Here is a 14631-nt window from a genome sequence, read left to right on the forward strand (position 1 = left end):
TGTAGAACAGTAAGTCAGACTTTCAAAGGTATTTTAAGTCTGAAAAGATGCATATAATGCATTATTGAATATTTAAAAGTACTTGACCTGGTTAGTGACTTGCTGTGAAATTCTACTTGTGTCTTTAAGGTCTAAGTACAGCTGAAAAATTAACTCCTAAGTAAATAAATCGGCACTCTTCAAAGAATCATAATCTGTTGTCTCTCTCGCACTCGAAAATCAGACTAGTCATCTCTCTTAAAAAGGTTTGGGGGTTTGCCATGCTAACCCATTAACCACACTGTTGCAATGACTTAGCTGTGCCTGGGCTAAGGCAAGGGCAAGCAATGAGCTTCATATTTGTGGTCAACCAAGGGCTTGAAACTGATGCAGGTTTCTGCATGGTGATGACTCCAGGAGCTGCTAGACAATCTGGAATGATCCAGCAGCCTCCTGCCACCAGAAGGAATTGGTCCCACTCTCCCATAGCGGGGCTCTGGTGTGTAACTCTGCCCTCCTGTGCACGCTCTTGGCACCTCAGCCAGCCTCTTACTGAGCCAATACAGTGTGTTAATTCACCAGAAAATGAGCAGGAAAAAGTAGATTATTTCTGCCAATCTAGATGAGCTGAGTCATCTCACCTGAAAGAAGCGATGACTGCCCAATTTGCCTAGTGGGGAGAGCATGATTTTGCAACTATGAGGAAGCAAAAGAGGAATGAGAAGAGAGGAGCCACTTAGCAGCAAGTTTTAGACTGGATCATCTCTTCTGCTCAGTCACCATCTGGGAGTGGATTATCATGGATACTCCTGGGGATGATAAAGCAGCTGAGGTATAGCTAGCTTGCACACACAGATGCTTTAGTTAGCTCTGCAAAACTTTCTTTAGGAAAAAAGTATGCATTCATTTTTCCTCTCTGGCGTATAGAGAGAGGCAAGGTACCATTCCTGGTGCTATTGGAGATAGCTGAGCATCTGTAAGCATGCTACAGGCCTTCTAGAAGTTTGATGTCATTCAATGGTCAGAATTAGACTCCTGAAAAAACTGCCTGGTTGGTTATTCTGGTGTTTGTGTGCCTCTTTTTCAGGCAAATTCTTTTTCTGAGAGGCCTTAGCTTCCTACTTAGTTGATAAGAAGATGAAAAGGATCGGGAATGTGTCAGGGTTACAGATGTACCTTGTAGCAAAGAGAGAAAACTTCACGTGAAGGATGAAGACCTCATGATTCAGAAGCTAATAAGAACATACCGAGAAGGTTCTCACTCATCTCCATTAATGAGTATAGCCTTTGTATTTGGGGAAAGTTGGTGAGATATCTTAGTGGTTGCTGACAGATTTGGACTGTACGTGTTATTTTAGAACAGCTTTTCAGGACAGGAATTAAACATTTGTTTCCCGAATCTTCTAAGCAGGAGGACCCTATGGAATTCAGGACACTATGCATTCCCATGTTCATAGTGTGTCTATACTAGAGACCGTAGTGAAGAATAGAAACACCCAAGAAGCTCTGCTAATTAGCTCTGGCTCTGTTCCATGCTACCAAAGTCAGATTCCTTCTTGTATCTGTGCTTGTGTGTGTACATGTGTGTATATACATATATATATTCTATGGTGCCCTCCAATTTCTAGACTTTTCAGGTCCAAATACCCATTAATAACTTCACTTCCTTCTGAAAGCACACTCAAATATTTTTAAGTTGCACTTTCTTTAATGAATGTAAAATGGGTATGTATTTAGTGAAATATTGCTAGTTTTATTGACATTCCTGGAAATTTACTGCATATACCATCATTATGGTGTTATTTAAATAAAACTTAAAAAAAAAAAAATCTTTTTATCTTGTTAGTGAATGTAGCAATAGAAGATTGATATTGTAATTGTTGGTTGTACAAATTCAGTGTTAGGCACAGAGCCTACAGCAAGACGTAGAGGCACAATATGGATTAACAAATTAAAAATGAATTAAAAAAAAATCATACTCTGGAGGGGGATAGTGATCAGCCAGCAGCCACAAACACTTTTGTGCTGCAGTTCACATTCCATTGGAATTGGATTAGGGTGTACAGACATGGCTTGTCTCATAAAAGGCCGGCAGCAGAAACTGGTCTATTACTTTTGCTGAGTCAGGTGTTAATGTAATGCTTAAATTTTTTTCCTCCCATCAATAACAGCCTGGTAGCAGAACTGCAGCCTCCACACAGTCCCTGGTATCCTTGCAGAAAATGAAGGGGGAACTTTGCAGACATTTGAGGCAGAATCTGACTGACTTCTGATTGTCTGAATAGAGTCTGTTTAAGCAGTATAAGGCTGTTCCAGGCGCAGTCCTGTATTTCTGTCTCTGTCATGAGGAATTTGACAATTGATGTTGGACTCCTGGCACTCTGCACTCCCCCCCTACCCAGGCTTACTTTCCTTTTATTGGTTCCTAAACATAATTACACTAGAAATAATATTTAAGTCAAGATACTCCTGACAAGAATTTTAGCTTTCTAAGTTTGTGGGGATTTTGGGTTCAGGGGGTGTGTGTGTGTGTGTTTTGTTTTATAAGTCTTTGAAATCTTCATAATTTCTTTCTTCCTCTGCAAGTAGAGGCATAGGAGGGGAGGGGGTACAGAAGGGGGGAGACAAACTATTGCCATTGAAAGCCTTTCAGTACATTAGACACTGAAGCCCTTGTCTCTTAGTTCTTTCACCACTAGGGTGTCTTGAGCCATAAGTGATAGCACCTACCTAGTACTATTTTCATTAAAAAGAGAGTCTATCTTTTTATGGTTTATTAAATAAGTGCATCAAAATTGCAAAAAAAAGGCCAAGAGATGGTGTGTGTCAAGATGGCCCAGTGAGTTAGTGATGAAAGCTCACTCTTTGCTGTAAGCAATGACACGCTCAAGGGAATGATGCATCTTATCATGTCTGGTACCTTTTACTCCTTGCAGTTGATGGATTGGGGACAGCCCTCTGTGTGATTATTGATGTTTTGCATCTGGAGTGTCAGAAAAATTTTCCTAGCCACTCTTTCCCTATCCCCCAGTAGTTAACATGTCTGTGGGTTTGGGTTTTTTTTTTTCCTTTTTTTCTTACTGTAAACTTTGTGGTGCCCATCACTGCTTTGCCCTTTCATGTTCAGGCTGACACCAGATCTTATGTGAAACAGTGCCGTATCCTTTTATCTTAATACTTTTCTCTGTAATTATTACTTTGCTGCCTTTTCAGGTGGTAACTTGCCTTTGTTATATGATCTTTCTCTGATCATTTTTGTATCGCTTGGTAATATAAAGGTGTATGTGTTCCTCTGCAGCCCTTTTATTTAAATGATTTCTTTATCTGTCTGTCAATGTGAATAATAAAATAACTTCAGGATTGTTCATCTGTCTCTTAATGAATGATGAGGTGTAGTCTGTCCTGACATCAATGATTAATTTACAAAAGTTTCTTCAAACTTCAGTAAAATGTGACATTCCAAGAAAATATTGTGTCATCAGACTATAGTGCTGTTGTCAGAAAGACCTTATCTGACTGCTAATCAGGCCCATCGAGGCAACTGGAATTCCTGGATTGATACAGCAACTGGGGGTACAATCTGCATCTGTGAGTATGTATCAAAGATGAGCACTTATAAACTCATCAAGTCAAATAACAGTTAAAGTATGAAAAGTGCTGGATGAGTATATGACCTTGAATGATCCTTGAAGTCATGCATATAAGGTTATGCATGCCCGTTACGCATGCCAAGGTCAGATGCCTGCTCTCACTCCAGACATGGAGGCATGGAAATCCTTTGATGTCATGATTCAACTTTCAGACTTATCATTTATGGCAGTGCACAAGGAGTTCCTGACAGGCAGGCTTGTGAAATTGATAGATTCATTTTGGTTTTAGTTTATTGCCCTGCTTTTGAAGCATCAGATAGTGGCTCATGTTAAGACTGAGGATTGTTTCTGTGGTGCCAGTTGCTTTGTCTGCTGGAGCAAGAGGTCCCTTTCTAGAAGACCATTTTCTGAATGTTTGTCACTTCTAAATTTTTCTGTAAAATCAAACATAGAGTTCCTGTGTGAAAGAGATTGTGTAGAGAGACTATATATTATAAGTCATTGTGGTTCAGTAACATCGCATTGACAACATAAATAACACTGTCACAGCAGCTGAATGGTCCAGTCACACACTTGACAGTGTGTACTTGATCTGGGATACAGAGATAGTAGGTACAAAGTCTGTCATCCAGGTTTACTTGCCGCCCTTTAGGTAAAATCAGAAGCTTGAGCCAGAGTCCTTGAAACGCTTGAGTGACAATTCTTTGAGGTGGGCCAAATGGTACACCACTAAAGATGGAGTAGATTTCTTAACTGAGGATTGCTCTGCAGATGTATTTCTTGTTTTCTGATTCAGTATTGTATTTGGAGACCCTTCTGGGATGAATTTCATGCTGTATTTCATTAGGAGGTTTTCTCCCTTTCCCACTCAGGTCATGGAAACTTCTTTGTGGAGTTAATAGAGAAATTGCAAGATGGACTACAAGATTGCTCAAGAGGAGCAATCTAGCAGGATTGGTAACACAGAAGCAAAAGTGGTTAAGATGTGCTTTAATGGGCAGGCTGTAACATGGCCTCTTGCAAAGAAGTCCAGCCTCTGTTTCAGCAAAGCATTAACTGACTTGTCTTTATGCACAGGAATATTCTTATGAAGTTTAAGCACATTGTGTCAGAGTCCTTCCTTCCTTGCAGGACTTGGCACTTAAAAATTCTTTCTGTTTCTGACTGCCGTAGCAATGCTTGATAGTTTTCATAAAAAGAATGGTTTGCAAGTGTGTATTCCTCTTAGAAATGATGGTACAAATGATTTGTCTGCATCTGTGCAAAGTTTAATTTACTTTATTCAGCATCTGCTTTGTGACTGTCACTTAATGTACGTTCCACTCTCCGACAATACTCCAACTTCTTTAAAATTCCCTTACAAGCAATGAGGAGTCACCTTTTTACAAAGAAGCTCTTCTACATAGTCTGTGGCCTTGATGTTCAAGTCATCTTTGCCTTGCTTTGTAACAAGCTCCGCACAGACATGCAGAACTGGAACAAGAGTTGTAATAGCTTGGGGAAAGGGGGGGGGATGTTGGCAGGTTGGGAACAGCATTGTTCTCAAAGAATGATAATTTCCCAAGGATGAAACAGTTACAGGGAATGTTATAAAGTGAAGCAGGCAGAGCAGTCTGAAATGCTAATAAGGAAAGGACTTAAAAAGAAATTGGTGACTTTTGGCTTTGAAGCCATTTTTCTTTTTAATTTGCTACGGATAAATGCATGACTCCTGGGTTCCAGAGTTCTATTTTTTTTTCCTATTCGTGACACACTGATTTAGCCTTATTGTTGTTCTGTTGGTACTTGCCCTTTAGAATGATGGTGTTTGTTACCGAAAGCAAGAGATTTTTTTGGAAACTGTTCTCTAATGGTATGACAATGCTAGGAGGAAAGATTAGGGTTCCTGCTGCCAGGTAGGCTGGATTCTTTTATTTCTGTACTGGTATGGAAGATAGACGCTGATATTCCTCTTCCAAGCAAGTAGGCTAAAAATGATGGGAAATCAGTGCTCCAGTGTGAATAGTGATAGTAATGCGTCAACCGTTATTTCAGCCTTATGTGTTACACAGCTGTGTAGAGAATAACGTGGTTACTGAACGTTTTTACATATAATAATGTCTTCATAAGGAAATACTTAGTTGTAAGAAATAGGTCATATTAAGGATAGGAAAACTTACCTGTTGCACTGTTCCTGTGACGTGTAGGCAGGAGCTCACCATCACACTGTATCTCTGTGCTAGAGATGTGATGGCTCAGCTTCTTCTGTTATCTGTTTGTGGCAGAGATGTTGAACAAGAGGGTTTTTTTCTCTTTTTTTGGCTATATGACAAAGTAGTGGGAAGACTACAGGAAAATCTGGTTGATGTAGTCCTCAACCCCCCTTATATTTTCAGGTTTTATCAAAAAATTGCTGTTGAAAATCTCTTTGAAATGTTCATATCGAATACTGATGACAGAGAGGAATTAGTGATTTATGGCTGGTTTCTAGCCCTGAATGCATGCTGGCTTTATGGCTTTTGGTAAATCCCATCACTATTTTGGCATCAATTTCCAATTCTTAAAACCTTGTCTATTAACTTGAATTGTAGATTCTTTCAGGCAAATACTGTTCCTTTTGATGAAGTCTGATTTTGATTAAGGCTTCTGGTCGCAGAAGTAATGAAGATTTACTAATATAATTAAATTCCCAGAATCAACACTAAAATGAGATGCTAACTAGGGAAGAAACCTAGCCTGTCCAACCGGATACCAAGCGGTTCACTTTTGGATGCATATAAGGTAGTATAACCTAACAGAAAATTAATCGTGCAGCTTTTGGGTTAATTTCTTGTCAGGGAATAACTCCACCATGCAATTTTCAATGTGGATATCTGTGGGATGGATTCATGTGTTTAGGGCATCAAGTCATTAAAATACTTTCCTGACTCTGTGTTACTGCACAGATTAGGTGTGCGGCTGTGTGAAAATGGTTTCAAAGAAAATCATCTGGAGTAAGATCCTGGGTGGGTTTGCAGGTTTTTGATCACGTGGTGCGGTGTGTTTCTTCCTGTGGGTTTCATTTGTTGCCCTCCAATTCATCTGAGCTATCGATGCTCTTTACAGCCTTTTGTGCTGTGCTGTTCTGTATCTACAGCGCTCCCTCCCTCTGGACTTCTGTTGGGCACCACTGCAAAGTGCAACCAATGAACAACTTCTTTGCTTTTAAACAAGCAAAATAAGCGACTGCCACAAAGCCCGTATTGCCTTTCTGTCTGAGGTCAAAACCTCCCATCAGTTTGTCACTGTGTCATAAAGCTGTTCTCAATAAAGCATGGCACTTAATCAAAAGCTTGAAAATGCAGTGCTAATTGTTACAATCAAATTGAAGCCACAAGACTGGCAAAAGAGGGAACACAGTAAGTCATCCTTGGAAAGCTCCAGTTTTGCCTATCCATATATAAGGGCTGCGCAGAAGGATGCTTGAAGCTAAGGAAGGAACGTGACAAGCAACCAACACCAATACTGTAAGGTGGAAATGATCCTACTCAGATATTCATGTAACACAGTCTTAATTGACTCTGTCCATAGTAAGTGACAGATACCGGCAGAGTAGATCATCCCTCTGTTAAGAACTGACTGAGATACACCTGGGGATGGTATTCACTGTGGTTATAGCTTAGCTTTAAACTGCCTCACTTTTGGGCATTAGTGGATTCAGCCACTTAACTAGGTTAAGACTGAAATGTCTTAATTTTCCAAAAGTGAGTGTGAAGTTTTTTTGGAACGGACATCCTTGTGACATTAGTCTCCAGATCTGGAAATAGGTCACACTACCAGACTTTTTTTTTTTTTCCTAGAGATTTTGGCTAAAAAAAAAATTCCAATGCCTAACAAACCTAGGAGAGCAAAAGTGTTCAGAAGATTCGAGAACAGCTGAAACCCAATAAAATGGTAACGTTTCTGGCCAGGCTGAAAAGAACCACTTATCTCAGTCCCCAAGATGCAGCAACAAAATTCATCTATTGCGTTACCAGTCTGAACTTGCAGCTGGTAAGGCAATTTTCCTAAGAAGTTGTTCCCTTCAATCTACAAGAAAAAGGCAATTTATTTTTTTTTTTAAATAGTAGCATTATATAGTTGATTGGAAGAGTTTTTTTTTTTTCCTCATGAATGCTGGATGATTGTGGATTGAACAGTTTTAGAAATAAAGTAACTGTTAGGGCAATGAAGTCCCAAGGATCTGGCAATATTCTATAGTGAAGTTAGTGGTCTGGCAGATTTCTTCAGTTTTCTGAAGCCATGGTCAATAGCTTTGTAGTAAAACTGAGCTATGAATAGGGGTTTTGTCATTGACTGAGAGCTGCTGTTACATGATATTAAAGAAATAAAAATTTAAGATTTTTAGCCAGACTGCAGTACAAAATTAATAGCCTAATGAAGAAAGCAGTATGACCTTTTGGAAGGTAAATGCAGCATGTTTACAACGTCATGTTCAGGGATATATCATATGCACAAGCTTTGGCTGTGTGGGAGACTGAATATGCTGACTTTTTCTCCTATTTTTTCAAATTCAGTGACCTGCAAAGAATTTGCTGCTTCATCAACGACAAGTATTTTTTTTAAACAGTGTCAGTCAGGGGAAGATTTACTAAAGAGAGAGGAAAGGAAACCACCCTACTACAGCATCTCTTCCTAGGTGGCCACTGACTGAAATCCTCAACAAACCATTCACAGCATGAGAGGTCAAATACAGATGTAGTTGTAAGGGATTGAGAAATAATAGCTCCTGGCATAAGCACAGCATCAAAATTAGATTTTATTGGTTTTCTTCAAACTGTTGGGGATCATCTCCTGAATGCAGAGTGCTGTAACACCACTCTGCAGTTGCAGAAGATTGTCTTCACCAGACCTTGCGGCGAAGCAGTCTACTCCAGTTGAGGGTCAGCCCCTTGAGATGCGGGAGCGCTGTGAGGCATCGCTTGCTACGGTCCTCTGGAAGAATCTGTTTTTTCCCCTGCAATGTCTCAGCTTAAGATAAACTGATCTTACAGCTGGCCACAACTAATCAATTCAAAGTTGAGCGGGTCTCTGTGGATCATAGGAATCTGTCCTTATGTGGATAGATTAAACTCCTGAAAGTTTGTTTTAATCTGGTACCGCTGCTTTCTCTATTGACACAGAGTATGATGTACTCTGTGCCGTACATCCACAAAGAGAACTAGTAAGGCTGGTTAATGTATTGCACTCTTGCACTTGGTTATTCTGCTGCCAAGTTCCCCGTGTAGACAAGCCTTCAGATATAGTGGTACAGTAAAGATAAGTTGCAGTTGCCGAATTTAACTGTATATTCCTTGTCTTGATGTTGTTTCCTTAACAGCACTTCAGTTACCCACCCTTTATTGTTTGACATATTTAAACTGAAAGATTCACTGTGTGATTCTTGTCTTATTTATTCAGGTGGGTTGTTCCTGTGGAATTTTGATTATGATGGTATAGATCTGTTGTAATATTTAGGGTAGATGCTATGACTTAAATCTTTAAAACTCCACTTTTATGCTGGGTCTCACCCAATAACACACCAAATTGTAATCTTATGCAATTCTGCCTTTGTATAAACATGCATAATTTTTACAAAAATAGTCATGGTTGCAATTAAGGACGCTGATGGTTGTTTTTAATTTCCTATCCTTCAGAATCCTTAATAAACTTTCACGGTCAAAATCCAGATGGTACTGCAGAGCTCAGTGTAGTTTTTGAGAATTTTTTTCTGTTTGTGCTGATTATAACTCTCCCCAGATAAAAGTGTAAAATTGTTTGAATTTTTGGCCTTTGGCTGTTTGGAAAGCTGCTGTCAGCTTCCAGCATAAGCCAATTCATATTCAGTGCATGTCCACAGCTTGATGGTAGGGGGAAGTGCAACAGCGAGCAGACCAGTTTGCCATTGCCCAAAAATTTAAAAACCAATGGACCCTGCTCTGTCTGGTGAGATTGTTTCCTTTTTTTAATAGGCAGTTCACCTCCTGGTTTTTTTTTAATTTGTGTTGCTCTCCTATTCCAAAGAGCCATTGATTTACAAACTCTGAGGAACATTGTCCTGTGGAGATGGGGAATGCAGAGGGAAGATTTTTAATCCCTTAGATAATTAAGCACTAAAATAAATGATTAAAAAAAATTATGAGGCGAAACACTCTGTTAGTTTTAATATAAAAATAATGTACTTCTCCCTGTGGAATGCAAGGGAGGGAGCTGCAATCAAAATAAGGGAAATAAAAAAATTGAATACCCTGAGCTTTTTTCCCTCTCTCTAAGTTGCCTCCTTGATGCCTCACTGTGTTTAATGGTGCTTTGCCAAGCTGTTGGGAGGAGTACAAAATGAGTGTGGAATTTATAAATGGGACATTAGATGGAGGAACGATGTTATGGGCTGGGTGATCTGAGGAGTACACAGCAGAACAGATTTCGCCTTAGGGCTGGATAGGAGAGATGCAGCCCTGCAACTGTAAGTACTAGCAAAGCCATTTAGAGTTGTTAGAAATATTTGTTGGGGGATTATCTAGAAAAAGGTCTTTAAAAACTTCATCTGCTCTCAATGAATATCTGGAGAGAGTGGGAGCCGAATGCTGAAAAAGTCCAAGGCTAAAATAAAGGGTGTTTTTGCAGGCAAAGTATCTCTGCAGTTTACTCTTGATTAAAAACAAGCAGAAAAGCCTCGGGTGTGACTTTCCGTAAATTCAAACAAGATCTAAGCTAAATTTCCCACCTCTAGGATCACGGGACTTCAGCCTTTTATTGCTGTTGCAATTTACAGTCTCACATGATGATGTGTGCTGAGGTCATTTTCCTGATTCTTCAGATGGAATTTATTTCTAATTCCAGGTGGGGTTTAAGATTTGGCATTAATTAAACTTTTAAAAGTAAGTTTTTATTTTAATTGTTTATTGGGAGAGGAATTTCAGTTTTTCAAGATGGAGAGAAAGATTTCCAAAACTGTGAAACTCTTCTCTGCAATACTTTCTTCCTGGCCTCTTTCATTCTGAGATTTGTTCCTTCTGTCTTACAGCTGAATGATGCCCACCCTTATCTAGGGTTTGTTTGGGTTGTTTTCTTTAATAGCCAGCTAGTTTTGCTTTTCCGTATAGAAAGTTCTTTGCTCCAGTTTTCCAGTTTATTGTTTTGCATTATGTTAGTGCCTGGAGACGTTAACTGAGATCACAGCCTTGTTGTTGTAGGTGATGGTCTTATATAAATAGTAAGATAAGTCTGTTGCATTTGCAGTCTACACAGACAAAGGGTGAGGGGAAATAACTAGTAATACCCTTGTTTGTTGGACGCAGAACAGCAGCACAGGAAAAGCGACTTGTCTGAGATTGGACAAAGTCCGTGGCAGAGTGAGATCTCCTGCATTGCCTGCTTTGTTGTGGAGCATTTGTCAATGCCTTGATTGACATGCTGGTTATGGGTAGCATCAGTGTGGCTTCCTCTCCTGCAAAGGCGAATTCTCCTTTCAGGTGGTACAGCCCATAGGTAGATAAGATGATTGTTGCTGTGAAAGGTGTTTTCCAGATCGCTTTTGGTGAACACTTGCAGTCTGAAATCAGAGGTTTTTAGGAAATAACCATACCTTCCCATTGGATTTGAAGACAACAAGCCTCTTCTATCCTGTTCTAGGATTTGCAATGAATTGCAGTACATAAATGGTAGATTGGTGATTAGGAGTAACTGGCATCAGTTTAGGCCACGGCAGTACTTGATAGGCAAATAAATATTTAGGTCAGATGCCAAACAAAAAATAAGGACTAACAAAGCATTTCTGGACTAGAGCTTGGGAAACTGGGTTGCCTTTGAATGCCATCTGTGGTAACCCTTTGTCATCTTTCTGAATAAGGGTAAGGATTTGAATTTGCTGTGGAAAAAAAATGCAATTTATTTCACAGTTAGGGTGTGAAGACATAAGCATGAAGGTCAGATGTTCAAACAGGAAAGGTCATATTGTATTTGCATCTGTATTTTTTAACGGTGTATGTTTTTGCTTTTTGGGACTGACAGTTCCTAGAAAGGATGGAGAGCTTATTCTTTGATATGATAGCCTGCCTCAGGTAATTGCTCGATGGCATAGTTAAAATAGATCTCTTGCAGTAAGAGAGGCTCAGTGTCATTGAAAGTGTTCTTTCAACGTGCAGTGACGTGCAGCCTGCAGATAATGCAGTTGTATTAAGGAACAATGTAGGGTTAGACAACAACAGTGGCGTGAATCCCGATAGTTATTTACAGAAAAAACCCACTTTTCATAGATGAAGTGAAATAGAGGGGACTATAAATTGGATGCAAATAAAGCTCCTTTTGAAATCCTCTAGTACCAGAGTGTTGTAAAGGAGCTTTTGTGTAAATGGTTATTGTGCTAACTATTCTTAAAGTGAAATTCAGCCTTGTGCAGGAAACCACTTAAAGGCCATGTATTGCTTGAGAGCACTGAAAAGAAGTTTGAAGTGAACTCTAAGTGGTCCACGTGCAGCATTTGATGTAAAAACATTGCATTGGTTTCCTGTACAGGTGCAGCTTGCTTTAGTGATCAAATTCCTTTTTAAATGTGCCTGTGCAGTGATCTTACGTTGCAGATGCTGACTGGGTAATTTTGCTCTCCAATAATAAATGTATATTGCAAGTGAAGATGTGACCTTTGGCATGGGTAAACCTACACCAGCGACTTCTTTTAATCTAGCTGCCGTGTACAACATATCATAACCTATTGTTTTCCAAGCTAACTAGATAAATCATCATTTACCTAGGCTACTTCTGCATGGATTGATGATGCTTGCTATTGCTGCTAATATCGGCTACAGTGAGGTCAATCCCCTCAGTAAAGTCAGTGAGGTTATATCACAGTATGACTTGAAGATCTGATCTTTTAAACTCTCCTTTCCTTTCAACAGTGACTGAGAGTCGAGGGATCCTGGAGAGTATACAGAGATTTTCTTTACTGCCAACTTACTTGCCTGTGACCTATCGTATCCACAATGCGGATGTTTCCTTCTTTCTTAAGGAAGCCAACCAGGATATTATGAGGAATTCTAGCTTGCAGTCCCGAGTGGAATCCTTTCTGATCTACAAATCCAAGAGGCCACCTGTGTTAAATGCCAGCTATGGACCTTTTTCCGTTGAACAAGTAGTGCCCCAGGACTTAATGTTATCTTCAAATCCATTTGGATCTACTAACAAGTTCTCCTTTAATTGGAAACTTAAGGCCTTCATAATGAGCGACAAAATTTACCCAAGCAAGCCTAAAGTCCAGGTCCTGTTCTACATCGTGGGCAGGGACTGGGATGACTATAGCACTACGGAACGGCTGCCCTGCCTGCGGGTGTTTGCCTTTCGAGAGACGCGGGAAGTCAGAGGCAGCTGCAGGCTGAAAGGGGATCTGGGGTTGTGTGTGGCAGAGCTGGAGCTCCTGCCAAGCTGGTTTAACCCCCCCACGGTTGTTGCTGGCCGTAAGAAACCAATGGATCAGTCTGAAGGGAGCCCTGTGGAGCTTTACTATGCCATACAACCAGGAGATGAGAAAGGGGAATGCACCAAGGAGGATGTAAGGAAAAGCAATGGGATCCGACCAGGGCGCAATGACATTGATGAGTCGGGACCTCCCTTGCAGAGGATTGGAAGTGTCTTCCTTTACCAGACACATGCTGGCCCTTCTTTAAATGAAATGAGATTGGATAATAATATTGCCATCCAGTATGCACCAAAAACTGTCAAGCAAGGTGACATTTTGACTTTCCTTGTATCTGTTGCTAAAAATTCAACAGAAGATCAGTTCACACTGAGGTAAGGCTGTTTTTGTGTTTCTTTGGTACCTTATTTTTTGTTTCTCTACTCTTGGTATGGGAAGTAACTTTCTCATGCATAAACTGTCTAACAATCCTTCAATTGCTGCTCTACAGAAATTGTACTGCAGTTGGTTGACTCAATGTTTCTGCTATGGTTCAGTCTAATACCGTATGAATTGTCAGAGATGCGATCTCTTTGAGTGAGAAAGGCCTTTTCTTGAAGTTGTCCTTTGAGTACTTCTAAAAAAATTGAAATAGTAAAGCTGGGACCTATCTGTGTGCTAATAGGAGATAACATTTAAAGTCTCCTGAGCTGGAGTTTGCAGTGCTCCTAATCTTTCATTGAACTCATGTTAAGATTAGGAAAGCTCAAATCCGCAAAGGTATTTATAGGAAGTGAGCAAGAATTAGGCATCTACGTAGGATTTATATGCTTAAACATCTCTCCCCACCTTGTTGTAAGCCTGGTTCTGTTTTATAGGATGTTTGCAGTTCCTAAGTATTATTGATATGCCAAAACCATTTCTGAAAATGAAGAATACCTGAGGGTGGGGATGGTTGTTTTTTGAATGTAACGTCAAATGCTGCATTGGTTTACTTTGTTGCTTTCCAAGTATTGGAGTATTACAGTGGGAAGCTCGCTATAACCACCAACATAATACACGAAAGAACAGCAAAAACTATGAGGCTGCACTGTGGCAAACTGAGAGCAGATGTGCATCGCATGCAAGTGAGACTGTCCAGTTGTCTTTTCTTTAAGTTTACCCCTCTGTGTTCCAGTACTATAAACTAGGGTTGTGTGGCTGACACATGGAAGATTGGTGTGTGTAGAGCTGATTTCATTCTTTTATCCCTTACCAATGACTCATGTCAGCTCTTTTAGAACTGGAGGTAAATGTCGTACTCTGGCTTCTGAGATTAAGACTGACTTGTCTTGGGTGTTTGTCCTAGAAATGACCATTGGTGCCATGGCTCACAAAACATACCTCCAAAAGAGGAGGTGCATCATAAGAGGGAGCAGTGAGCTCCCCGCTCTTACAGATGTCACAGATGCATCATAGTCAGCAGCTGTGCTGAGCACTAGAGATGCTTGCTGCCTTCACTTAAGAAATCGTATCCTGCTCTGACTTGAGCAAAATACACTCTCCTTTCTCTGGTGGTTATACATCTCAAACTCCAAAAATCTCTGGCTAAAGTCACCTAGGGATGTTTCAGGGCTCAATTATTAAAATGGCACAAAGCTGTAAATGCAACATTGTTGAACTTGGATGTATACTTCA

The 14631-nt window shown here is 40.1% G+C and overlaps 1 protein-coding gene across 2 annotated transcripts in view; it reads left to right on the forward strand.

Moving 5' to 3' along the window:
• Positions 1 to 14631, forward strand: part of TMEM132D (transmembrane protein 132D) — a 264071-nt gene that overhangs the window by 46419 nt on the left and 203021 nt on the right. For both annotated transcript variants that reach the window (XM_076352935.1, XM_076352936.1), the window contains exon 2: positions 12461 to 13349. In XM_076352935.1, the coding sequence (XP_076209050.1) occupies positions 12461 to 13349 (889 nt within the window). The remainder of the gene's footprint in view (positions 1 to 12460; positions 13350 to 14631) is intronic.

This window comes from Aptenodytes patagonicus, chromosome 15 (assembly GCF_965638725.1).
Source record: "Aptenodytes patagonicus chromosome 15, bAptPat1.pri.cur, whole genome shotgun sequence".
NCBI classification, from domain to species: Eukaryota; Metazoa; Chordata; class Aves; order Sphenisciformes; family Spheniscidae; genus Aptenodytes; species Aptenodytes patagonicus.